The sequence below is a fragment of the Lepidothrix coronata genome, unplaced genomic scaffold (genome assembly GCF_001604755.1).
Source record: "Lepidothrix coronata isolate B3197 unplaced genomic scaffold, Lepidothrix_coronata-1.0 Scaffold9, whole genome shotgun sequence".
Lineage (NCBI taxonomy): Eukaryota > Metazoa > Chordata > Aves > Passeriformes > Pipridae > Lepidothrix > Lepidothrix coronata.
In genome coordinates this window covers 1480559-1507327 of record NW_016690189.1, presented here as the reverse complement: position 1 = coordinate 1507327, position 26769 = coordinate 1480559, and the positions used below count along the sequence as shown (strand labels likewise).

At 36.9% G+C, this 26769-nt stretch overlaps 1 protein-coding gene across 1 annotated transcript in view; it reads right to left on the bottom strand.

Moving 5' to 3' along the window:
• The window catches only part of NAV3 (neuron navigator 3), a 253471-nt gene that overhangs the window by 88437 nt on the left and 138265 nt on the right, over nucleotides 1-26769 (bottom strand). Inside the window, exons 10-12 of the mRNA XM_017804448.1 lie at nucleotides 18261-18369; nucleotides 16404-16787; nucleotides 12912-13031 (exon numbers count right to left, since the gene is read on the bottom strand). Coding sequence (XP_017659937.1) covers nucleotides 12912-13031; nucleotides 16404-16787; nucleotides 18261-18369 — 613 coding nt within the window. The remainder of the gene's footprint in view (nucleotides 1-12911; nucleotides 13032-16403; nucleotides 16788-18260; nucleotides 18370-26769) is intronic.

Genomic DNA, 26769 nt, shown 5'->3' with positions numbered 1-26769 from the left:
CAAAGCAGCAGATGTTAAATACAAGAATGAAACTAGTTAGAAATGTGTGTGGGGGGGGGAACATCCCAAAGAACACAACTACTAGAATAAAGGAAAACTGACCAAATTTAAAAGATGTCCCAGGAGATGTAATGGAATTCAAAACAGCTTCAAAAGAAAACTGCAAGGAGAAAGAAATGACCAATGTGAGTTAGAAGTTCAAAGATTTAAAAAGTCCCTTCTTGTAAAAGAAAAATGGAGAGGAAACCAATTAATAATATGGCTTTAGCCATGTCTTGCAGGCAAGAGATAACGCCTGAGAAGCAGCATCATGAGGTAATGCTATCCAAACAGGAATACAGAAGGCTTTTATAAAAATATCAGAGGAAAAAGCTAGCACTAGGTTGAGAAACCCATTAGGGAAAGGGGTCTGAATTTAAATTATCAGTGACTGAGAAATACTGAGGTAGCAGCTTATTTTAAAAAATTCATCTTCAATGAGAAAAAAAAACCTCTGGCAAAAGTTTGGATTTAAGAAATCCTTGCTTTGCCAGTGTAATTTAAAAAAACTCAAAAAAATAAAAACCCCACACATTTCTAAGATTTCTCTTAAAATTTACAGAAAAAATAGCAAATGGAACATCTTCATAGAGAAACACCAACATAATACTAGCTTTCAGGAAAGACATGAATGATTCTATAAGTTCTTATCCAACAAATTACTTTCGTGTCTGCCAAAAATAAGTAATTTAACAACACAAAAATGAAAATATACTGGGAAACTAAAAAAGCCTTGCCCTTGTTTAACTAATGGAAAATTAAAGGAGCATTAAAGTGAAATGCTGTATAAATTTAAAGACTACAACTTGCAGCACACCACATATTCAATTATTGTTTTTTATTAAAAACAGTTGCTGCAATACATTTTTATAGAGCCTCTAATATTAGCTTAATGAGGTTTTACTTTGATTAGAATATGAAGCTGGCTGATTCTTAGGGCTTGCACAAAGTGCTGATGGGACTGACACATAGACTTTATTACAAACCGGCAGCAGTACAAACAAAAACTCTAAGTACTTTTTTTGCCACTATGGCATATTACTCTAAAGTACTATGGTGATAAATGTCTTTCCATGCTTGACACAGCACTGATTTATCTAGACTTAATACAGTTTTCATCAGTTATATTATTTGTCTGGCTAAAGTTTTACACACTCAGCTACTGCAGATTAAATTCCCTGGTCCATCCCAGTTGCACCCAGAACATATTGATGACTCCAGGCTATGTGTAGATTTCCACAATTCGGGGACAAATGGCAAATAGAACTGGCAAGAGCTGCAGCATTAAGCTCGGGAAGCCACACCACCTCTTCTGAGCTCTTAGGTCCCTCTGAGCTGCCAGCAGCATTACAGGGCTCTCTCTGCACCTGGCCAATATCCTCTGCAACAAAGGGCCGACCATGTTCCTCTAAAAGAAGTCAAAGCATCCATGCTGAAGCCAGACACAAAATAAACACTTGCCTTTTTTTTTTTTTTTTTTCCCCCCAGCCAACAGCCTATAAAATCATTTCAGAAAAAGACAGGGAAGAAGAGTAAGATTCATATCTGAGTTTCCTTAAAGAGATAAGGCTTTCTATGACATGTATATTAATCCATAAATTTCTCTTGAGGAAATTCTCCAGGGTCAAATGAAAAGAGAAAGTAATTTGCTAAATCTATAGCTTAAGCATCCAGCTCTTGAATCTAACTATTAAGAAAGACCTGACAACACATTTGGTATAATTTCTATGGCACACTTTTGTGAGCAATATTTTGGAGGCACATTCAAAGGTAAAATAGAAGACAATTAACTGTGGAAGATTCAGTTGTTTAAAGATCATTCAGGTGTATTTCTGTTTGTCTAAAAGATAAATACCAAACATGTAAATGTTGGTGTAACACTGAACACAGCCCTCTTAAAACCTAGTTTTATTTACAGCTATGCGACTTCCATAGTGCAAATCATCCTGAAATTATTAGATTAATTACAGTTCTCATTTTTTTAATCAAAATACTCTTATTTATTTTTCCTAAATTTTCCTATTTTTCCTTAACCAGGCTCAGGTTTTCAAATACAAAAGGTATAAAACCAGGTGTGAGATACTTAAGTTTTATATACATATATATATATATATATATATGGCCTGTAGCAAGGCTATAACTGTGAACCGAGAAATGCACTGCTATCTGCTATCTTCTTGAAAGAGAAGCTCAAAAACCTTATTCCTTTAACAATTCAACAGTTAGTGAAATGAAGTCGGTATTTGTGTTTCACTGCTACTTTTATGGAGAAAGGAAAACAGCTAATCTTTTCAGAGTGAGGCATGCTAAAGAAGATGCTCGCAGCTTTTAAGACAGAAAATATCACATTGCTTGGTTCTCCCTTGTAGCAGAGTCATGGTTAGTCAAAGAAATGGAGCTCTTGTCAAGGTTATCTCAGTAAGCATTAGTCAAACCCACTACAGGTTGAGGACCAAAATTGCATGTGGTGTTGCTGACCAGCTACCTTCAGTATTTATTGCCTCTGTGCTGACTTGTACCAAATAGCTGCAGTAACTCTAAAAATCTGACAAAACACCACCAAAGCAGCAATCCAAAATTAATACACTATCTATCAAAATTTTTCTGTGATGTAGGCTGTTCTTACTGCCCACACTGGAAATCAGAAGAAATTGATTAAGAGTGCTCGGGACTCACCACTACTCAACAGTTCAGTGGCTTGCTGGAATGACACACATACACACAGGCCTGGGCACCTTAAAGTTTCCCACATTTCCAATCCAATAGATACATTCCAAAAGGAAATATGCCACCAATTTTATGGAAAATAGCTGTTTAGGGAATGCTGTTGAAAATCTCATTAGGACATTAAGTTTCACAATTTATCTAGAAGGCTCTGAATTATCTTTTTCAACATACATTATTTTTAATACACATGATTTTCCATTTAGTTTATGCACTTTATATTAATCCATTTCTCAAAAGTATTGCTGGTATCATTAATTTAAGTGATTAGAAAGAAAGAAAGATGTACAAAACAGGGTATCATAAATTTCTTTCTGTACTGAACAAAGGGAAAATACTTGTAAAATAGAGCAAATTCAGTTATTTATTATGCATCAGAATATTTTCGTCATATGTGGCACACCGAGTCAACTCTTTTCATGGAAGGGAATGATTTTAACTCAAAGAGGAAAAAGAATAATACTTCAACCTTGAAAAACCATGCTGATTTCTCTTTCAACACAGAGAATGATTTTCCTAAAAAGGAGTCTGTCCAAAATGCCTTGAAAGGTAACTCCTCCTTCCACTAAGGAACTGTCCCTGGGTGACAGGCTGTCATTTCAATGCAGCACTCTACTAGAATTCAATTTATTTCAAAATTATAAGAAAAAATCAGCTTTTTTCTTTTTTATTTCTTCAAAACAGTTATGTTTCATCTTAATATAACTCAAAAACTAGATATATAGACATGTTCCTGATACAGTCAACAGAAAGAGATAAGAGCCTCCAGATGGTGGTTCAGGAGTCATGAAGACTATACACCTTCATTGATCACTGGCTTCTCATAAAGAATTAAATGTCCTTCAGTCACCCCAGACACATATATTAAATTTTTCTTACTTTAGTATTTGAATCTGGCAATAAATATCTTATAAAAAGATCTAGGCTTGCCTTTTATTCCTCATATCTTGTTCCTAAAGTACACGATCTTGCTACTAAAATTGTATTTGCATTTCTAGTTTGAACAAAAAAAATTTCAGATTTTAAGTCTTGGCTATCAGTATGAATTTGTTCATTGATGAACTGTCAGAAAATACGCAATACATAACTTACTGTTTTCTGACTCTATAGTTTCTTTTCCAGAAACTGTTTCAAATCCTACTCATTTGAAACACCTTAATTTCATTTTTAAGTCACTACACTGACTGTCTAATCAAAAATTGTTGGATATTTAAACATAAAAGACACTAGCTTATATAAGATTTATTTCTAGACAAAACACTTTGAGGAATGACAAACACCTGTTCTGTCATTTATTGTACTTCCCAGGGCAATGCAAGTATTTCCAACACTACACATGTAATTAAACTGCAGTAAAGCAATTTCTGCTGTCATGAATTTACATACATAGCAGTTCATAGGGTTAACAGCCATTTTACACTCTATTCTGCACTATGAAACGGACATAGAGCATAATGCATTCAAAAGGAATAAAAGAGAAAGTTTAGCACATTGCAAATTAAAGCTGATGAACAGAGGTAACAGATTAAAAGTTTATTTAGTTAAGTAAATTTAATTAGGGAAATATATTTTTAAAATGTCATTCAAATAATGTATTTTAGATTATTCAGTCCTCTAAGCAGGTTTGTATTATAAGTATACTGTATCCTTTTGTAAAAGAACTTCTACAAAATGCATTGAGGGTTCCACTCCTTAAGTTAACACATCTGATCCTGCTTAAATTGTCATGACAATCTTTTTTTTACAAAGGAAATCTTTGAACATGTAATATTTTAACAATTAAATACAGATGAGATTACTGCTGTAACCTAAAAAAACCCCAAACTCCAAGCACTTTGCTGCACCAACATTTTCCTTTGTGGAGCTGAGGTTGTCACAAGGGGCTCAGGAGGAGCAGGAGGCCTCCATGACAGCACTTAGAGAATGGATTGATGAGGAAGAATTGTCTTTTCCTATCTCCATCAAAAGAAAATTCAGAGGTGATACAGTTAAGATTTATAGGTAAAATGTTGATACAAGCAAATGGAGGGAATTTTTTTTCTCAAAAGGAAAGGTTAACACACATTGTGCTCCACAGCAAGCATCCTGCAGTGCTGGGTATTCTCTGCACTGGCTGGCAGTTTTTCTGTCACACTATTCTTCCCAGTTTTCCCTTCATGCTCTCTCCCTTTGAACTCTGTCTGTAGCCAAGTTACAGTGTTCAAAGTCTATTTCTTTTTCGAGGAAAATAAAAGGCTCCCACGTTTTTTAACAGGCACAGCTTTAGATATATCCTTCTTTTAACTTTATCTCATCAGAGATAACTCATGACCAGCTTTCAGCTCGATTCCAGCTGTCTTTTTTTAATCACTAATGATAAAGTTACCTTGCAATTCAATTGCCAGACCAAAATGTATTGAATATCACTGTTTTTTTCCAGCTCCAGGACAGACAATAGTACTATTTTGCTCTGAGAGGCTCACATGGCAAGGGAAAGGGTCAAAACCTTTCAATTTTCCTATTGTGCACTGTAAGCAGCCCCAGAGCTTGGGCAGCAAATGTGCACTTGCACCCTTAAGATGCTAAGCTTTATTTAATTTTTTTCTTCCTTTCACCTACCTATCTTGTCCATCTGTCAACTAGGAGGAAGTGTGAGTGTACAAAACAACAGCAAGTAGCTGTCAGAACCCCTTTCTTATTACTTCTAAGTGCACCATGATGGAGCTCTCTCCATCTTTTTTCCTATTTCTCATCATTTTAGAGAAAAAGTTGCCAAATCCATATTTTCTTTAAGCTTATAGCTAGTAAATCCAGTGCAAAGATTTTTAGTATTACAAATTAATTGCTTTCCATGAAAGTGTTAAATGGGATGTTCTTATAATTCATATGTTTAGTTTGACAAGCATGCAACTACTTCAATCTGGAAAGTACTGATTATAAAAAGAGTTCTTTAAAAAATGACAAGTAAAAAACAAGAGTATTTTACTTTACAAAGACGTAGGCATCTCTCAGGCAATTTAGAACAAAAGACAGCTTAGCGATCACAAGCTGCTTTATCCCCAGTACTAAATAATCCAAATCACTATTTTATATTCAGTTTCAAGAAGCTTCTGTCTAAAATACCCTGTGCTCGTTAATGTTAGAATTGCAATATCAAGTGCACCTATTTTATTACAAATTTCAATATGACTTTTTTTTAAAAGCCATGCAGAATAAAATGACATTTTTTTCCTCCAGTCATCCAAAAAATCAAGACATTTTAAATAAATTAATTTGTTTCTTGATTTCAGGACTCATATTTTGGCTAATAATTTAAATCTCACTACCAGTGTTTTGTTTTAACACAAAGAGACAGTATGTTAGTCTTTGCTGATAGCAATGAAGTACAGCGGTGGACCAAAATGTTGCTGCTGCTGAAACTATAAACTGAGCCTTGGCAAGTTTTTATTAAATACATTGGTACTCTCTTCAGAAGTAGATTGCAATCAAAATAAACCATCTACATTTTTTTCTGAAGGGACATATTAGCAATCTGTTAACAAAACATAAAGTGCTGCCTCACTTTAAATAATTTTAAAGTATCTAACCAAATTTTGAAATATGTAGAAGAATGCCAACAGACTGCACATCATTAATACCTAGCTCCACACCATCCCCTTTTGAGAAGCAGATTTTTGAGAATGTTACATATATCACGTATAAACAGCCAGCCTTTTGTTCAATGACCAAAAAGCAAACTATGCTCAGCTCATTTAGAATAGTGTGAAAATGTAATTGGCTTGTATTCCTTACAAAAGTTTAAAAACTTATTTCTATTAATTACTTTTTAATCTAAACTGAAACTTCTTAACGTTGTCCCTCTTTCTGCCAGTTAACAAAATTTGAAAAAGTGAAAACTTACTTTTTGTCATTAATTTCACATTTGCAGCTCAGTCTTGTTTTCAAGTAAACATTTGCCATGTACTGTTCTTGTCTTTTCTGGGTGCAAAAAAATGTGTCTGCAGACATCATGTTGTAGGCTCATGACAGTTTAACATACTAATATCAGCATGCTAACAATGCAGTTTGTTTATGCCACCGCTATTAATAAAGTATCTGAACCTAGAAATACTGAGCCGGTAAACGTTTCCATGCTTTGGTTTCTGGTTCTACAGACAACTACGGTAGATATTTAAAGCAACTAAGGAAGGGATCAAAGTCCAGTTGCTTTGCTTATTCTATATTTTTCCAAATCCCACTTTTGAAAGCATTACCAGAAAAAAATCATACTAATTCAAATAACATTCTTTCTAAATTAATAGTGCTGTACAAAATCATATTACTGAAAATTCTATTTCTCATTATCCTTTTGAAAATAAGGAATTCAGCATCAAAGGATCCCAAATACTTAATAACATAATGAGCCAAAAAACCCAGGAATGCTCCTTTTGACACAATTATTTTGCCCTTCGTGCATGGATACACACATATTTATGCTTTAGGTACCTAAATTTAGCATCCATACTTTGCAGAAGCAATAAAAACTGAGATACACATTGAAATAAATACTTCTAACTAGTAACTTTCTTGATAGCCTAGCAGATGCAAAGATAAGGAAAGATTTACACTAGAGACTATGAAAATGCAGGATCATTTGAGAATAATATAAATTTAAATGGTGGGAAATGTTAACAGCAACAGCTGTGAAAAGAAATTACAGTAGATTGAAAGTAGAGAACAACAATTGTAAAAACACTTTAAAATTTAAATTGCTTCACAAGAGAGATTCCATAATTACAGTTTCTACAGACATTTGAATAATAACTGCAAAAACACTGAGGTATAGATATTTACAATTACTTCAGTATCCTAAGAACTTACTAATACTGTAATATCACAGCCAAGAAAATGATAGCAGATCATATGGCTGTATGAACTATGGTGACTTTAAGGTCTACAATGGTGTTTTTAGGTTGTGCACAGAATAGCAGTCACAGGCATACTTAGTGGTGAAGACAGGTGCAAAGGCATAGGAAGCCTCCCTACACACCAAAGTAGATTTGCAGCAAAACTCATTTTTGCCCAAGAAAGTCTTAGACAGCAAGAAGTAGGTGTATCTACTTTTTGTTTTATTGTTTATTATTTCATATCGATGGGATGAACATTTATTTAAATGAGTATTTATTGCCCTAGACGCCGGTACCCAGTTTTGGACAGACCCAAAATGTTGGCAGACAAAGGAAAGGGTAGAGGGGCTGAATGTGTGCCCACAGTGAATACTTCAATACTGTGGTATATATATTTCCTTTATCCATAGTAAATTCTGTTCTGCTACCAGAAGCAGCAAACTGAACAGGTAATAGCTGCAATGTTGCAGAACAATGGTCACATCAATATCAAACTTCAGAGATACATGGTAGAAAGCAGAGTATCAGTACAGTAGTGGAATACACATTACACAGAAGCATATGGATAGAAAGGCAAAACATAAAGTATGCCCATCCACTGAGCAATATCGCAATGGGTTAAATTCCAAATTACATCAGCAATTGCAATGTGCTGCTGAAACTGTAAAGTGTAAGAACAAGCCTTGTATTCTATTAGGATTATGAGGTTACTGTTTATGATGTCTCAGCCTTTTCTGATACGACCAACCTCATGAAACAGGGCTCCCAGTTCAATGCCTGTGTGAACTCTGAAAAAGTTACTTTCCTAAAAGTACAGCATTCCAACTCAAGGCTCATCTACTCAGATTAACATAAGAAGACATATAGGCATGCATGCAGGAAGTTAGTTGAAAAGCCACAGGCAATATCTGGAATTATTTTATTAATAATGCAGTATGGTGATTATGGTTTGGCTGAGAACAAACAGGCCAGCCTGAGCTAGTCTGAGATAACTTCCAAATCTTCTGCACATGTGACAGATGGTGGAAGCATTTGAAAGACTCCTTGTGCACAAGAACTCTATTATGGGGGGTCAGATTCAATGCAGCAGCAAAGTAGCTGAAGTGGGTCATAATAAAAGCACACTAAGCAGCATAAACTACCTTTAAAACTTTGGATTTTATCTGAGGAAAAGGTGAAAAAGAAAAAATACTACATTCAAGGGATGTGAGGGGGGAAAGTGGTTGTACAATCTATGTTGACTGTTGACTGATTAAAGTGAAGAAAACTATGGTTTATGATACAGTGCACTAAATTTGGCAGGTAAGGAGAGCGGAAGGACAATGGTTGAACTCAGTGGAGTTCCCTTCTAACAGGGCTTATTTTAAACTACTCTAACAGTTTTTATGGAAATCATAGGGTAGTTTGGAAACATTGCAACTTACTTTGCAATAAACCTTATTCTTCCCAAGAACATAATTCATTTTGTGTGCTTACATCTAATCTCTTTTGGCTCATTTTACTTTGAAAAGGGTTTTGAACTCCAAGTTCCTCAAATACTCCCCCTAAGAGTCCTAGGAGGCAAATGCTAGAGTATAGAGGAAGAAGGCAGGACAACAAATGAAAAGTAAAATCATACCACTGAGAACTCTCTCAGCCACATCCTCTGTTATACCCATTGCAGAGAATCCACCTTCTTCACTAATTAATTTCTTATGGTAACTGAAGTAAGGTAAATTGCAATGAATAGGCACTTATAAACCAAAATAAAAGAGTCAAAATTAGAAAAAGATCAAAAGAAGAATGAAGCAACTGTTGACATCTGCTACTGCTAACATCCCTTCAGCCTACACTGAAGGGACCACTACAATTCTTTCCCCAGAACAAGCGAGCTTGCTGTACTCCTTTCTACAGTCTGCTTTACAGAGCAGTATGCAAGCAACACTTATGCCTTGGCTCATGTTGCCTTCATGAATTTAACTTTTTATGAAGTTGTTTAAAGAGCAATTTAATATTATTATTTGGATGAGGTCTCTCAGGCTGTTTCCACATGGAGATCCTTCAATCTTTTGCTTTTTGGCAAGATGTGGAGATGCAGGTGCTATCTGAGACCAATTTAGAGTGTGGTCAAACTGGTGACCCACTTGTCTTTTTACGTTATCCATGAAATGAGAATCAGTCTGAAAGCATATATTTAGCAGAAATGGCATTACTCTTAGAGATATCATTCCACCTCTCTGAAGAATATTGTACTGCCAGCTCATACAGATAAAAAGTTTTAAAATATAAGCAGAAGTTGCAATTTAGGTTGTCAGAGAAAACCCAAGTTGAGTTCTCATGAAGAACATGGGATTGCTGTCAGCAAATGTTGCTGGCTCTAGTAATGGACAAAATACTGAAACTTCTCTCCTGCTTGCTAAAGTAAATCAGATATTTGCAACATATAATTTATTTTCTGCCTGAAAAGAGATGCCAGCAGAGTCTTTTGCAACAGAAAGACCAGGGCAAATCATGTCAATTACAAAAAAGGTTTACACTAAAGATACCACAGAAAAATGCATATGTCCTTCACATATCTACAAGGATGATATAGAGGAGAATAATCCTCTTTCACAGAAGTTCATCATATCAGTGGCAAGGCATACCTTGAAGCCACAACACAAACCCTATTATTTTTTGTTCAGAGTAGAAAAAAAAGTTGCAAAATCCTATGTGAGAATAGATAAAATCTCAAGTACCCACAGTGTTGTGAAGGACCAAAACCTACCCTGCCAAACAAAGCAAAAGTCTCAGCAATTTCTATTGCTTTTTCCACCTGATTTCACACCATAAATGTGGCAAAAATTTGACCTACTACAGTTTTTTTGCAACTCATTTTGGTAAGCGTGTGTTTTATTATCATCAGAACTCCTAAAATATTTACATTTTCCACTTCTAAGAAACTTTTGCTTTTTCAAAGAATAACATACACTTTCATATTAAAAAATCTCTATAAACAAAGAATGATTAAGTTTATAAAAATAAAGCATTGAAAGGTCAGGGAATGCCAGAATTGTCTGAATAGCCATAATTTAAATGCACCTCATGCCTGTGCATTATGATAAACTTTTTAATTACATATTAGCATAATATGTTCCATGAAACCTCATTTAGAGGGTCTAGAAAAGCACAGGAATCCAGGTTTCTTTCTTTGTATAAGGGAAAGCAGTCATTACTGTGAGGAAGTAGGTCCTTAATTCACACTTGTAGACTTTAAGCTTAAAAATTACTTTGAGGCAGGCATGCTCATGCAGCTTGCTAATGTCAAGAACAGTTTGCAAATGCCTAATGAAGATGGACTATATTGAGATTTTATTTGTTGAGATCAAACAAATCTTTCCCAAATACATATGAATTTAATTTTTTAAAGCCTTTCATCTTGCATGAATTTGGTCAGCTTTTCACTCAAGACCCAGAATAACACCATGCCAAACAACTATTCTGCAATCTGACAAACAATAGACTTGGAAATAACAGAGTAGTTTTTAGCCAGTCTGATAAAGTTGCATAAACAAACCAAAACATATTTAGGTACTGGGAAATGCTGGACAATCTTATTAATTGAAAACTGATGATAGATTTTCTGCAAAATATGTATGTATCTGCACACTATACAGGACAAATTAACACGTATATTAACACAATAAGCATTAAGTGTTTGAGTGGTATCTAGAACTTGAGGAATACTAAGAATAACAAAAATATCCCTTAATTTGGACCTCTTTTCTTCAGGGAAAATATGCATGGTGTGAAACCTGGGTATGAATATTGCACGGTGGGAAGAGCTCTAATAACTTCACTCTCAGGTGAAAAAAAATAGCGAGAGACATAAAAAAACGTTGGCACTAGTGACATTCCCCACCTTTAATTACATGACTGCCAGCCTCTAAATTTTCCACCCTCTCTCCCACTTTGAGCTTAAGGTTCTTGTTCTCACATACAGAGTACTACAAAAGTCCCTCCTGCCCACATCTTATTTCTCATTTTCGCCTTCTGTTACTGCCTAAGCTCTATCCAAATTAATTTCTTAAATGCCTACTGTACACTTTCTCTAGTCTTTGCATCACGCCAATGCTCACATTCCAAAGAACTTAGCCATGTTCATTTGAATTTCTATTTAAAACAGGTTTTTTCTGCAAGGTCAACAAATGCTATGATGTCAGCTAAAGCAACTTTCTTTTTTAAGTCACTGGTTCTCTAGATGAAAATTATGTCCTTTATCCTGATGTATTGCATGCACTGTTTGACTAATGCAGAGTATTCCTAACTTGTGTCACAGCCATATTTTCATCAGAAAACGTGAAAAGTAAAAATTATATCATACCTAAGTAATTATCCTAGAACTTCTTCAACTAATTTGCTGGGTTTACAAAACCAGAGCCACTCCATGAACTTTTTCTCCCTCCATGACTAAATTTTTTTTTTTCACTAAAAGAAACTTGATTTTAAAAAGATAGGACTCAACCTCTAAAACTGAAGACTGCCAAATTTCACAGCTGCTCCTTACCTCTACAATGGTCTGACCAAAACCTCAGAGCTGACAGCTCTAAGTTCTGCAAAAGTTGTATTATGATTTTTTATTTCTCAGACATGGATTAAAGCCATCAATATGAATCTACTGAAGCTCAAGGAAAAGAAACAGAAAACACTTGCCTAATCTGCAGGCATACTTGTGGGAAAGTGTTTTTATGCTCGCATCTATATACCTATATATATATATATATATATATGCATAAGGGCGGGATGGAATTGTTTCTTTTTCCACACTTCCTAGACAACGGGACAGAACCCCAATTCTTGCTTCCCAGTGTTTGTTGGTATTGCCACCTTCTGATACCTACAAAGGGCAAAACAGGCGGATGAGACCATACTTCTGGTTCCAGCCAACTCCAAATGCATGTTTTGACCCACGTCACAAGACACACACAAGCTTTCTGCTGCTTTGTGACCATCAATTGATAAGGCAATCTGTAAAAATCATGTCCCATTTCAGAAATTCAAGATTACAGATCAGGTTGGGGCTTCTTAATGTTTTCTCTTACATCTTCATAAAAAAAGTTTTCACTCCTTCCCACGTGAGGAATTTGCTTTTTTCCCCACTCATTGTGGTATTTGCTGTATTGTGTGCTCAGAAAACTAGTAGCCTCAGAAGCTTCCTTTCTCTTCCTATTCCTTATGAGCAAAATGGTGATATTTTAGCAGGTATGAAGGAAACAAAATATTTATAAAGCTCAGATAGCTTTTTACTTAGCAAAGCACTGTTACCTGTCTGCATCCAGAGTCACATCATGAACCCCTCTCTGAATGATGTCTCTAGAGGCAGCTAGGTCTGGTATTCGGTTCAGACTTCTCGTATATAAGTTGAGTCCTCCATCCGTCATGTACCTGAAAAAAAAAAGTGTGGTCAGTCAGTGGGAAATGGAGCCATCTGGCAACTATGTTTCACTCTAAAGTTAATGGACTGTGAAATTCAAATGTTTAAGGTATGGGTTGTCCTATTAGATGGTATTCCCACTTTTTGTGCCCAGCACAAGGAGATTGGATATCTGCCTGTTTCTAGGATCATTTGCCTTTTTCTGCGATGGCTTACAGGCCAACTTATTTTACTAAAATATATTTAGACTGAAGCCCTCAAGTATTTTCAAAAACTTGAAGCACATTTTAAGTACTTCAGTTTTGCCAAAGAATAGAGCACCAGGTGCAAGAAACATCATTCCAGCTAAAAAAAAAATAATAATAAAAAAAGGAAAACATGAAGTAGCATTCATCCAACCGGGAACAGAAATTAGGGACCTAAATCAGTAGTCCCTGCTGGGATGCAATTATTCAGATATGAAAGAGATATCCACTGAAGACCTTACAATTATATTTAAGAATATTGTTCTACCTGTGTTTCTTTTGCTTGATTCCCACAACTTCACATTATAATGAATGTCTAATGAATCAAACAAGGAGTATAGTGATATTTACTCACTCGAGAAACATTAAAAGTTTGCGAATTCAAAGCACCAGCAATAATTTCTGGAACTCCTACCTACAGTTTTGTTGTCTCTATGAGAGATTTTGGCACTTATAACTGAGCAGCACCACAGGCCTGTCCTACTCTCAAGACCTGTTTCTTGTTTTCCCAAAGGACCTTTTGTTAAACTGTCTTTCCTCTTAGGCTCTTGTTCTTTATGTTTCCCTTTTGCATTTTTTGATAACCCTAATATAACAACAGAGATAGCACAAATTTATGTGTGGAGGACCATGCACATGTATGGCACTTAGCAGAGAAGCATACATATACAGAAAAAAAGTTGGTATACTTCAGTGAATCTGCCTCAAAATAAAATAGGGATTTACTGAAATAGGTGTAGTCCCAATGCAGGGTTGATGGCTAAAGTGGAGGTCACTCATTATTCAAATAATCTTTAACACAAGTTCTCCTTGAGTCATGAAATGGTGCCACTCAAACCCATCTTTCAGTCAAAGCGTGTGTCAAAATACACAGACTCCCAGGCATAAGCCAAGGCACACACACTGCTGCTGCTCCAGCAGTTCTGTTGTCCCTCTCCCTGTGGTTCCTTCTGGAAGAAGATTTAATTAAAATAGACTGTCCAAGAGACCTGAGGGCCAGTACAGGAACCCCAGGAGCATTGCCTCCACCCCTACTGTAAGGGGTGGGTGAATGGCGGAAGGTCTTGAGAGCACACCTGAGGTAGTGTGTGTCACCTGTGTGACAGTTCCAGTTTTAGAATACATCATGTTCTGGGTGGAAATCTGGATGAAGGCAACCTCAAGTGCATTAAAACACAAAGGGTTCCTTTGATTATTTTTAACAAAACTCTGAGGCACTTTACACACGGGTAAGATTTTGCTTGCAGTTCAGCGAGGGACTTCTGAAACCTTGGTCTCTGGAGTCTGCAGAAGGTAACTTCACATTTGTTTTCAAAGATAGAGTAACACACTTACATACTAGATTCATCCTTTTATTAAATTCAAAATTCAGACTTTTTTGACAGATTATTTAGCTAGGCTTGAATTATCCAGTTGATTTCAAAGCTCTAGAATTACATATTAAATTTAGCTGTGGTTTGAATGCAATCCAGACTATATGGAATTTTTTTTCCTGTATAAGTAAGGGCTGAATGGAGAGACTTAACAAGTGCAACAGGCCTTCCTCACACTATTTTCTAATTACTGCTGCATTCCTGTCCCCAAGTGTTTAAAGTAATTAAACTGATAATGGAAGAGGCATAAGGGAGATAAGACTTTACATGCCTCAGTGAATCCTGAAATTTCAGAGCTTATTAAACTGTTTTTAACATTTACCACACCTAAATATGTTAACTGAGCACATGGCAACTTACTATCTATTGAGTCATCCTTATTACAGATGCAGAGAAAAGTCACACAAGATGACTTTATTCATCCTTTAATGTGATAAGCTAATAAATACAACTTTTCAGGCACTGCAAAGGATTCCCTTTTTTTTAATTTCAAATAAAACCATGCATCTATCAAAAGCAACATTAATATTTCCTTTAAGATAAAAGGCCCTTTAGAAACTAAAGTATCACTTTCTCCATATGTCTTCTCTCTTTTCTAGCACACATGAATATGGTATCCTACTTGACAGTCATTAATGCTATGCTGTGGACAACCTTGTCAGCAGTGCTCCATAGATGGATCACTAAGACAGTGGACTAGGGAGATATAGTAACATGCTTTCTTTATAGTTATGCTTTTCCTAGAAATCTATCTTTGGATGGTGCTTGAGGTAAGATACTACTCTAGAGAGAACTTTGATCACACTTAGATTTGCCTTTAGGAATGTTTTATTTGCAATTTCATCAGCCATTATTCTCTAATCATAGCTATACTTGAAACTAAGAGATTAGATTGACAGCAAGAATTCTAAATTTACAGAGTAAAATAGTGTGGTATGACATGGTCATGTACTCTATGGGATTTCTGTTCAACACTTTTACCTCAGTCACCAAACAGCCTTGAGATGCCAACAACAGCATTGAGTAGAAATTGAGGCATGAGTAAAACCGTAATATCTTTTCTTTTTTAATGATGCTTTAGGAGTTCTAACACACACAGGAGTGAAGTGACTTGTGTTCCAAGATTGATATGAGTTGTTAAACAGTAATCTGAAACATAGGCAATGCAGTACCCCAAAGCCACTCAATTGATTAAGCAAAAAAAAAAAAAATTGTGATTCTTCCTCCTGGATATTTTAAGAGAGTAACTAATCTAGTCTTTTACAGAAAGATATTCCTACCGCTCAGATGACAGCCAGAGTTGAAAAACTGCAATAAAGGCCTATCACACAGACTACACTAGAAAATATTTGAAGTTAATACAGAGAAAGTCTGTTCTGTCAGCAACTGCTTTTCCTCAATTGCATCCAGTACCATAACTACCATCTCAAACAAAAAAAAACACCACAAGAAGACCCATCCCAGAGAAAACGGTGCAAAATGATGGTTTACCAGATAACCAAGACATTTCAGTAACAAGATGTATCTGTGCTCTTATCAAAGTTCAGAGCAAAATCATCTTGGTGTTAAAGAGGAAGAACAGAATCTGGAGGCAGCAGAGTATCACTGGCAGATTAGAGTTTTTTGTTTGGGTATTTTTTGTATGTATGTATATTATAATATCGCAACCATAACGCAAATTCCACCTGTGTGCCAGAATTTTTTAGAAAAATTCTATTAAACCTACCAATCATGCATGAGTAAATGGGGGAAAAGTGCTGCTTACCCACTATTGATGTCATCAGTCCTCAGGCTTTTCCCAAGAATGTCTCCATCACTCATGTAGCCACCAACATCAGCTTCAGAGGATATGTCCAGATCACCACCTCCTTTCTCACTCATGTCGATCTGTGAGATGTTTCCAAGGCGAGAAACAGCTGCTCGGCGAAGTGGGGTGGTGTACATGAATCGAGAAGGGTCTGTGTGTATGAAGCGACTTGCACTGCTGCGAGGATAACCAGCACCCAAGGATGGGGCATCTCCTGCCTGCAGCCGAGGACTGGCCTGCCCCAGCCTCCAAGTCACCGGGGCTGATCGGTTTGACAAGCTTGGTATGCTTCTCCCATTCACTTCAGTTGTCACAGTGCTGTCAAAAGTTGTCTCCAATGTGCTGCCAAACAAAATGGAGAAGTCAGTGAACTGTGCTTCCCCTCTTCCTGAGAAACAAGAAAAAGTGAAGACTGGAGGAATGTATATTTGTTTTTAAAAATTCTCTGTGTGTGTGTGCATATATTTCCACTATGTGCCCACATGTGCTTGTGTATGCCCCTCAGTACTGGGGCCAGTCCTGCTTAATATCTTTATCAATAACTTGGATGAGGGGATAGAGTGCCCCCTTAGTCACCTTGTAGATGACAGAAAGTTGGGCAGGATAGTTGATCTGCTGAAGGGTAGGAAGACTCTGTGGAGAGATCTGGACAGGCTGGATTGAAGGGCTGAGACCAATGATATGATGTTCAATAGGGTAAAGTGCCGGTTCCTGCACTTGGGTCACAACAACCTCATGCAGCACTACAGACTCGGGGCAGAGTGGCTGAAAAACTGCCTAGCACATGTTGTGAGTCTTGGGAATGGTCCTGTGCAGGGCTAGGTGTCGGACTCAAAGATCTTTGTGCGTGCCTTCCAACTCACCATATTCTGTGATTCTGTGATCAGAAACGGACCTGGGGCTGCTGGTCAATAGCATCTGAATGTGAGCCAGCAGTGCCCAGATGGCCAAGGTGGCCATTGGCATCCTGGTCTTTATCAGAAATGGTGTGGCCAGTAGGTGCAGGCAAATAATCATCCCCCTGTATTTGGCTGCACTGGTGAGGCTGGTGAGGCTGCACCTTGAACCCTGTGTTCAGTTTTGTCCCCCTCACTACAAGAAAGACATTGAATGAAGGTTCCTAGAGAGTAAGTCATACAAGGAGCAGCTGAGGGAGCTGGGGTTGTTTAGCCTGGAGAAAAGGATGTTCATGGGAGACCTTATCACTCTACAACTACGGGAAAGGAGGTTGCAGCCAGGTGGGAGTTGGCCTCTTCTCTCAGGCAACAAGTGATAGGACAAGAGGAAATGGCCTCAAGCTAAGCCAGAGGAGGTTTAGATTGGATACTAGGAAAAATTTCTTCATAGAAAGGGTTGTCAAGCACTGGAACAGGCTGCCCAGGGAAGTGGTTGAGTCACTGGAGGTATTGAAGAGACTTGTAGATGTGGCACTTTGAGGACATCGTTTAGAGGTGGACTTGGCAGTGCTGGGCTAATGGTTGGACTTGATGACCTCAGATGTCTTTTCCAACCTATATGATTTTACAATTCTATGATTCTATAACCTCTATTTATAAAATAACCTAAAATAAATTTTATAGGCTTCTAAATAAATGATTATAAAACAATAACTATCTTTGTGAATGATTGTATGAGAAATTTTGACAGTAAAGTAAATCAAAATTTTACATCAAAACGTAAGTTGCTAAGACAGTCTCATAAACAGTATGGTTAGGGCCATAGTTAATTTTCCCATGCAAGTCTCTCATGCATTCAGCACTTGGTAATACTCTCCCATAGTCCATATTTTTAGTGGTCTACACAAAACCAGTGTACCTGTGGCTTATCTGGGTCCCTCTAAGACTGGACATGGTTTCTTCCAAATTCTGTCTCAAGTCTGCTATATTCTTTACAGTTCTCATTCTTCTTGTTTCAGGGTCTTCCCCTGGAGTAGAACAGTAAAACCAGCATACACTTTAGTGCACATGAGTTTATAAGGTTGAATAAAGTACACACATGTATACACAGCTGAGAATACACACATATGATTGTAAATAAGTCTGTCCCTTTAATATTTAAAAAAATAAAGCTTCATTCTTTCAGTAATAAAACACATATATGCCTATAAATCACATATAGTATGTAAAAAACCCACTGAAAAGAGTCCTGGTGAAGCATCCCTGTTAGGGCCCAAATCTATTAATGAAACTCAGATTTACAGTGTTGCGATTTTTATCCTGTGTAATCAAGGCATGATGCAACCCCAGACTACGTGATACATTACAAAGTCCTTTTTTACTCCTTGACATTTTACATGACGTGCTAGGAAAAAAAGCCTCAGCAAATCTGTGTCCAGAAAGAACTGAGATGACTCTTAAAACAACTCTTCAGTATGCACATAACATCCAGGCCATTTCAAAGTCTCTTTAAGTCAGGCACTTAATAAAGCATCTTTCCTGAACTGTAATAGTTTCCTGAAGGGGGACATTATTCTTCATTCAGGATAAAATAAAACATACTCCTTGTGATACAAATCTGAACACTCTAAACACATGCATGATTTATACAATTATGGGTTTTAACAGCCTTCGGGATCCATTGTGAAAAGCTAGTCTGGTATCTGGAATAATGAAGCTCGCAGACCTTCACCTGGAACACCTTGAACAATGTTTACTTCATGCAATTTAAAAAAAAAAAAGGTAAAAAGTTATATATGATATGTCACAAAAGAAAAACATAATAAGCTTCAAAGGAATTTCCAAAAGTTGTACATGAAGAAACAAAAATGCATGTTTTCTAGCAAATTCATAGATCAAGAAAGTTTAGTTCATTTTACTTTTGAACAATAAGAGAATTTTGAAAGAAATTCTGTGACAGATATCACTGATTTGTTCAAGCCTAGTATTCTGCTTCAGGCTGTGTCCTGCATCTGTTGCTCAAAAGAAGGTTGACTGGAAGCATCATTATTACAGTTCTGTGTACAATGCTGAACTTAAAGTGCAAATAATTTCTTTTTGACTTTATCAATGATAAATTTCATGTCATATCTCAACTTGTTAAGTTTATTTTACTCCTCATTATGGAAATGTTATCAACAAGAATGATACTGTGCAACCACTAAAACTTTCTTTAACTTTAGATTTCAGATTCTCATGCACAATAAGATTTTAACCTAATTTTGGAATCCTCATGACATCCAGAAACTGTTTCATCTTTGAATATATCTAATAAGAGATAATCTGGTGAATTTAAACTCAGCATCACACAAAAATCAAGATCAGAAATGCAAGCAGAGGCAAAATACCATATAGATCAATGATATTTCAAATTTGTAAAATGTAAAATGCATAAGCAGATATGCATCGTTAAGTTGCTGCATTTCTCATTCTGTTGCCATCTTCCCTTCCCCCAGGTTTGTATGTGAGTTTAAACAAGATATAATTTCAACAATGGTGGTGTCACTGAGGAAAAGCATAGAGTGCCATCTAAGTGATAAAACAAATAGGAAATGTTTGGGAAGGAGTTAAAAAAAAATATTATATCCTTTACGTAGTAGATAAAATGAGAAAAAGAAAGAAGGAGATCTTAATGTAGAGCATGTAAGAAAAGTTCAGTAGGACAGAAAACTGGGAAATATTCAACCTGTGGCCAGAAGCAATGAAAATTTTATATTTAAGAAAACGTTCTGGGAAAGTAAAGAAAAAAAAACAAAGTCCTACAGAAAAACATTCTGGTAAGGTAAAAAGATCTCAACACAACATCAGTTCAAAAGGCATGGGAAAAATACTGACTTGCAGCTGAACTACAAGTATAGTTTATAAAAAACATTGGGCTTAACACATTCAGTGACATTTATTTCAAATATAAGGAAAAATCTGCAGAAGCAAACTTTATTTGAACAATGGGTCAATTAAGCTACCTAATATTGAGTTTTGACTAAAGGATGAAGCCTTTGAGCTTACTGACAAACTGAATAGCTACTCTACCCTCTCCTGCAGTCCAGGTCTTACCAACCAAACATTCTGCAGGCAGTTAAGAAAAACCTCAATTCCTGACATTAAATGGAAATAAATTATTTTATGTACATTCCCTATAATCTTTATTTCTGCTCAATAGGAAAATGATGCACAGCACTAGCCAACATGCCCTGCAGTTGTGGCTCAGTGTCAAACTAGCTTTCACAGCAATTCCAGTTTGAGGTTTTCCCATCTACTCTGCCCTGGCTGTGTCTTCTGTCCTCTTTGATGCAGTTGAACAGTCTTTCCGGAAATGATGTTTGCCAATTTTATCACTCCAAATAAATTCTACAGTGGTTTAATGATCCTAAAGTCCATAAACCTCTGGGTTGGCACCGCTGAACTGACAGTGGGATCAACACCTGGGCAGGATGGAAACAAGAAGTGGGGATACAGGCCCAGCACTGCAAAAGTCTCCATCTTCCGAAGTCACACTCCAAGCCCATGTTTATTCACAATATTTTGCTCCCTAAAATACAATACCTGTATTGTATTTTGTTTATATTTTTACATGTAGTACCTTGCAGGAGGCAAATGTCTGTCCTCAGATTGAAATTACAACTGCTCCTGTTTCTCATGCTAGATTGTTCAATAAAGCCTCTTGATGATCAGTGTACCCATGGGTCCCAGGTGTTTTGCAGAAGTTTCTACACCACCGTGGAGATTCCTGCGAGGCAAAAAGTTTCATGCCCAGGCTAAGCTGAAGGCAATTATGTCCTATTAGATTGAAATTGCTTTTACAGCCCAGACAGTTCCCAGGCAGACCGTTCATGCTTGCCTCTGGACAGTTGTCTATAGTGCACTCAGTTCCTCACTGTCCCTTTGCCCTTTGCTTTCTCCCCTCTGCCAAATGCACTCAAATTGACTTCCAGGTGCAATTATATTCCTGTCAAAATACTTATATAAGGGACATCCAGGATCTGTTACCTGCCCTGCTGTGAAAGCATAGCTTGTTGGTATAAGAAAAATTTCTGCTTACACAGAAAGACAAATTCCAGGGTCTAAGCAGGCAAAATTAAAGGCAGAGCAATACTTTATATTTATTTCAGGAACTGAATACAATTATTATTTTACAGTGACTTTGCCCTTTTCTTTCCTTGTTTATCCTTGTCAGTTGTTCTTTGCTGTATGTTAACACTGCAAATCTTGCAGCAAAAATGACAGCAACTGTCTTTTTAATATGTATTGCACAGTAAATAGCATAACAAAGCCTTGAGGTATAATTGCAATACATTAAATATAAGGTACATATATGGCAAGCTGCCAAAATACATTTTCACAATGAAGAATATTTCACTTTCAGACAAATTATATCACAAAATTGGTGTTATTCTAACCAGTAAAGGTGAAAAGTTTGAGATCTAATCTCGTTAGATCTCAGTGACACAAAGGGTAATTTCAAAACTTTTACACCAGTTTTTACTAAAAAAAAGCTACAACTGAAGTTTTATTATATTAAAATACTATATAGCACTACATAAAAAATCCTCAAAACTTATTATTAGAATACTTTAAAAATAATTTTTCTTTTCTTTCTTTCCATTGTTCTCTAAAGGCCATATTAATGGACTCCTGCTGTACTATGGATGACAGAGATTATAAACAGTTGAACATGGCAATGGAGAAATTTTCTGCACTGAGTACAAGATCTACACTTTTAGGACAGCACTCTGACTCCCTATCCACATCAAGCCTCCTTCTGTACAGAGAACCACACAGATGATGAATATGTGTATTTTTTCTGAAAACTAGCTACACTATGCCTGCTAGAGGAGACACTGTGGTGCTTATTGCATCAGGATTGGGGTTAAAGGGATTTTAGACTCCTCCAGACACCTTGTTGCCTATAATATGGCCCAATGCTATCACAGAGTTTATTCATATTTTCATGACCTAACATATCAGAAATGCTCCCTGTCTTATAATCTCGAGTGGTTCTGGTTTGTATGCTAAAGAAAAGCCATTCTAATTCATACATGGGGAGACTGGGATAAGACTATAACCAGAATACCCTGAAAATTTCTGTCAAAATTCTGTTCCTCCTACAAGGAAGGCCAATGCAAGTATTTTACTGACCCTATGATATATAATCTCCTCAAATCATTTGTAGCTTCATCATTTATGTTAAACATTCCAAAAGATTTTCTCCAAACTTTTGCCTATAAGCAGTGAACCATTACAGGTTCCCTCAATAAATTTCTGGAGAACACATTTATTTCTTCCACTGAGTGAAATACATTCACAGGAAATCAAAATAAATATTTAAAAAAAATCACTGTATTTAACCTAAATAAGTTGAACTTTTACATTCACATTTCTGAAGCTCAAACATAATTTCACATTTAATAATACTGTTCATAACAATTTCTGTACTTCTGTACATGTAATTACAGCCCAAAGCAAATAGAAGAATAACAACTCCATCAATTGTCTGACTTTCATAAAAGAATTTACAAATAATAAACATATCTCCAGGCAATTATCCACTATTAGATAATAACTCCATTCACAAAGGAAAGTACCAGTTTTAATCTGCAAGTGGGAAAACTGAGGCTTACAAGAAAACAGAAATTTGTCAGTGACATACAGCTGAAGTGGGTGGGGGCAGGGGAGAGCTCAGTCTCCTTTGCTAGCAAGCCTCTGATCTCTAGAAGAAGCCCCTTTTAACCTACTGGTACAGTCTAATAATAAAAGGTATGAATACAAAAAGGATTCTTGGTTCTTTCTCATTTTGAGATGACAGCTTTTTTCACTACTTACACACCAAAAATTTTATCCTGAATGTTTAAACACAATCAGAGCTAACGTCCACCAGCAAGGAGCTCTGGGCTAGACACATGCTATATAACCTTTAAAAAGCAAGCAGCCACTTCAACCATTTGACTGGCTGAAGAACAAAGCTTTGGAAATGAACACTTTGAGCACTCTTATAAAGGGCTGAGAGATGAAACAGTAACACAGTAACACAGAAGCCTTTTGAAGCACTTATGTCTATGGACTGCAAATACTCACTGGCATTCACAGATATAACAAAACTGGTTATTTAAATAAAACTGAAACCCAGGCACTCACAATTCCATATACAGGGGTGAAATTATTGGCAGAGGGGTTAGGGAAGGGGGAAGAAATACTGGAGGGACAGTTTGTAGGAAGGCCGAGACATTTTTTGTCCTATCCAAACCTTGGATTCAAGATATCAATTTCAAATTAATGAGAACAAATGTTATCAAAATAAAATTATTTAAGAGCAAACTAATCGTACTTAAATATTCCACCTTATTTTTCAAAAAGCTAAGCAAATACGTCCAGTTATTCACGGGCTGTTGCTGCCCCTGCACCTATCAAAAGCAATTTAGACATTTGTCTTCATTTTATACAGTCTTAAGAGGTCAGGGTAAGCAAACAAAGAAGAAATGGCTAGACCCTATTTTTGCATACTACTGCAAATAAACCCAGTTCTGTCTTGGGAAATCACTGTCAAGATCAAAAATCTGCTCCATGCAGATATGTGCTAACACTTGGGTCTCCTCCAGCCCTTCCTGATGTCAAGTCAAAGTTAACTTACCTAAAATATCAGTATAAAGGACCTGTTCTAGGTCACCCAGCATTGTTATTATGACATCTTCATCCAGATGTGCAGTCCCTTCACGCAAGCACCCTTCCTCCTCCTCCTCTGCCCAGGTCCTGCTGGGGAAATGGGATGTGCAGGATACATTTTCATCATCTGATTTTCTGGTCTCCTCATTGTCAACTGTATGCTGGTCTCCTGACCTCCTGGATGTCCTGCTTTCAGTAGATGGTATCCCCTGATACTCTTGTGGTGCAGTGAGGCTGGAGTGGCAGAGAGAGTGCACTGACTGTGAGAGTGCCTTGGAAAGGGAGCCTCTGCACCTGGCTTCTGCCTCTCGCTGTTGGTAACTCCGGTTGAACTTGGAGGCATTTCCAAACCAGTTCTCCCTGTATGAGTATCGCCTCTTCTCCCCTTCACTGATGAGCGTGAGATTGCTTAGAGACTTCTGCTTCTGAAGACGAACACACCCTCTTCTAACCTCCGTGCCTTTAAACACTGACAATTCAGCAGATCGCTGCATCTTTCTGTCGGGGGCTTCACCTCAGTTAGATTTCATATTTCTGAGATGGACAGCAGTTCAACTCCCCTGCAAGGTCCTGGGGTTGGTACCTGCATCACTGCATGCCGCACATCTCAGGTAGCACATACTTGCACTCACAATGAAAAGCACAGCTCAAACATGCACTGTACATTCCGTAACTGACTAGACAGGCACAGTCATTTTCTTTAAAATTACGCTGCTGTCTGTGCTAAGCCACTTCTTCCCGTCACATTAATCTGCAGTACTTACAGTCGTTTTCACTTAGATTTCTCTCAAGCAGAAGAGAGTTGATCAAACACTCTGCTCCAGCACAGAAGTAATCCCAAAAGCCAGCTGTGTTTTCCTCTCTTCATCCAATCACCAGTCTCATCGGAGTGGTGGGCCTGCATCTCTTTCTACAGCTGCTGCCTTCTGAAATCCAAGTAGGCACAAGTACTGTCTTGGGCTTTTCCCCCCCTCTCACCAGCTCATGACTGATCCTAGTGCACAGCTCTTCACTTTAGATGGGCTGACACAGAACTGCAAGTACAGCCTCCACATCAGAGCTCAATAAAGAGCCAAAATTAACCAGTGAAGCAAAGCTCTGCACAAGCCTCCTTACATTTTAGTATTCAACCTGCATTCCCAGATATATGACTCTTCTCTGCTACTGCAATGAATGCTGCTGGCTGCCATGGCAGCAAACATCCTGGTGAATTAAACCGGAGACACAGAAGCCCCTGCCCAGTTTACAATGCCACAGGTTTCAAGACCCAGCTTCACCTGAATGGGATGCTACAGTAACAGACCTAGTTCATGGTCAAATCCTATTTTTCTCCCCGAAAGGTAAGGATGACAAATTATTTCTTCCATATCACTGCTACTCCCTACGCAGGAAGCTAAAATCAGACTTGCAAATGGACCTTCAGTCTTGCAATTTCTGTTCTGAATAAAAAATATATAATTTAAGATCTTAAAGAAGATAAAAAATGGAATGTAACAGTACCTGTCTAGTGAGATGAGATGATTTATAAAAGGAAGTATTTAATTTCTTTCTCCTTAAAAATGTACCTTGTTTGCATCTCTGTGAGATTCAGAGGCTAGTATGGAATTAAAAAGCTGTTATAAAATATTTTTTTCACAATCTTCTGAAGAAAACCTATTAATGGAATAGTTTTATAATTTATAATGGAATCTTTTATAAAGAAACTCAGTATTGTATCTGAACTAAATTAAGCAGTTTCAAATGTTATTTTTAAATACATTATCCAGAGAGAAAAAAGACTTACTTTTAAATGTATACATTTTCTACAGAGAAAAAAATATTACTCCCAGAAATAACAGATGAACAAAGAAATAGCTGAATTTAATTCTTCTTTTTTTTTTTTTTTTAGATATAAACTTTTTATCTAGGGGAAATTAATTTCACAAAGAATTATGTAGAAATCTACAAATATTCAAATACATTTGCTGTATGTATACACATAAATATAAACTGCTTTTGTCAGGATGAACTTATGCATCTCAGGTTTCTTCCTGAGAAACACTGGCAGGCAAATAACCTTTAAAAAAACATCCTAAGAAATACAGACTGTTTGCAGATCTTCTGTGTGAATAAACAGATGTTAACAGAAGCCTCAGTGTATTTCTTGCTTTTCACTGGTTCAGTTTACATTTTTGAACATACATAGAGGAAAATTCTTGGAAATTTTAAAGGAAAGGTACATTTTTTCCTTTATAACTCTTATAAACACAGAACTAACATAGAAAAAAAAATCAGTAGCCTCGAGAATTGGTTTTCCATATTAAAGCACAGATGAATTCCTAGAAAGATGTTCCACAAGAGGAGGTACCACTCCCATCTCTGCCTAGCCCACAAAGTCAGAGGAGACAAGAGGAATGGTCTGTCTGCCTGAGTACAAAACTGTCCCAAATATTAAGCACCTGTCACTTCGTCAGCATGAAAACAAAAGGAAAGATTGCTGTGTTTACTCCCAGGGTCTGCCAGTTGCAGTGACATATGAGCCCTTAAAAGGTTTTTATGAATGTGATGGTGCCTGCCCGCAGCAGAGCCCAGCAGGCTGGTGTGGATGCTGATGTTGTCCCAGAGCTTCAGCACTGCCCACATGCTCCTGCACCAGTATGCACTGATGGTGCTATGCAGTTGTAATGGCCTGAGAAGCATGCCTGAGGAAGCTGTGGTTGTTAGAAAGACCTCACAGGGATGTATTTACAACA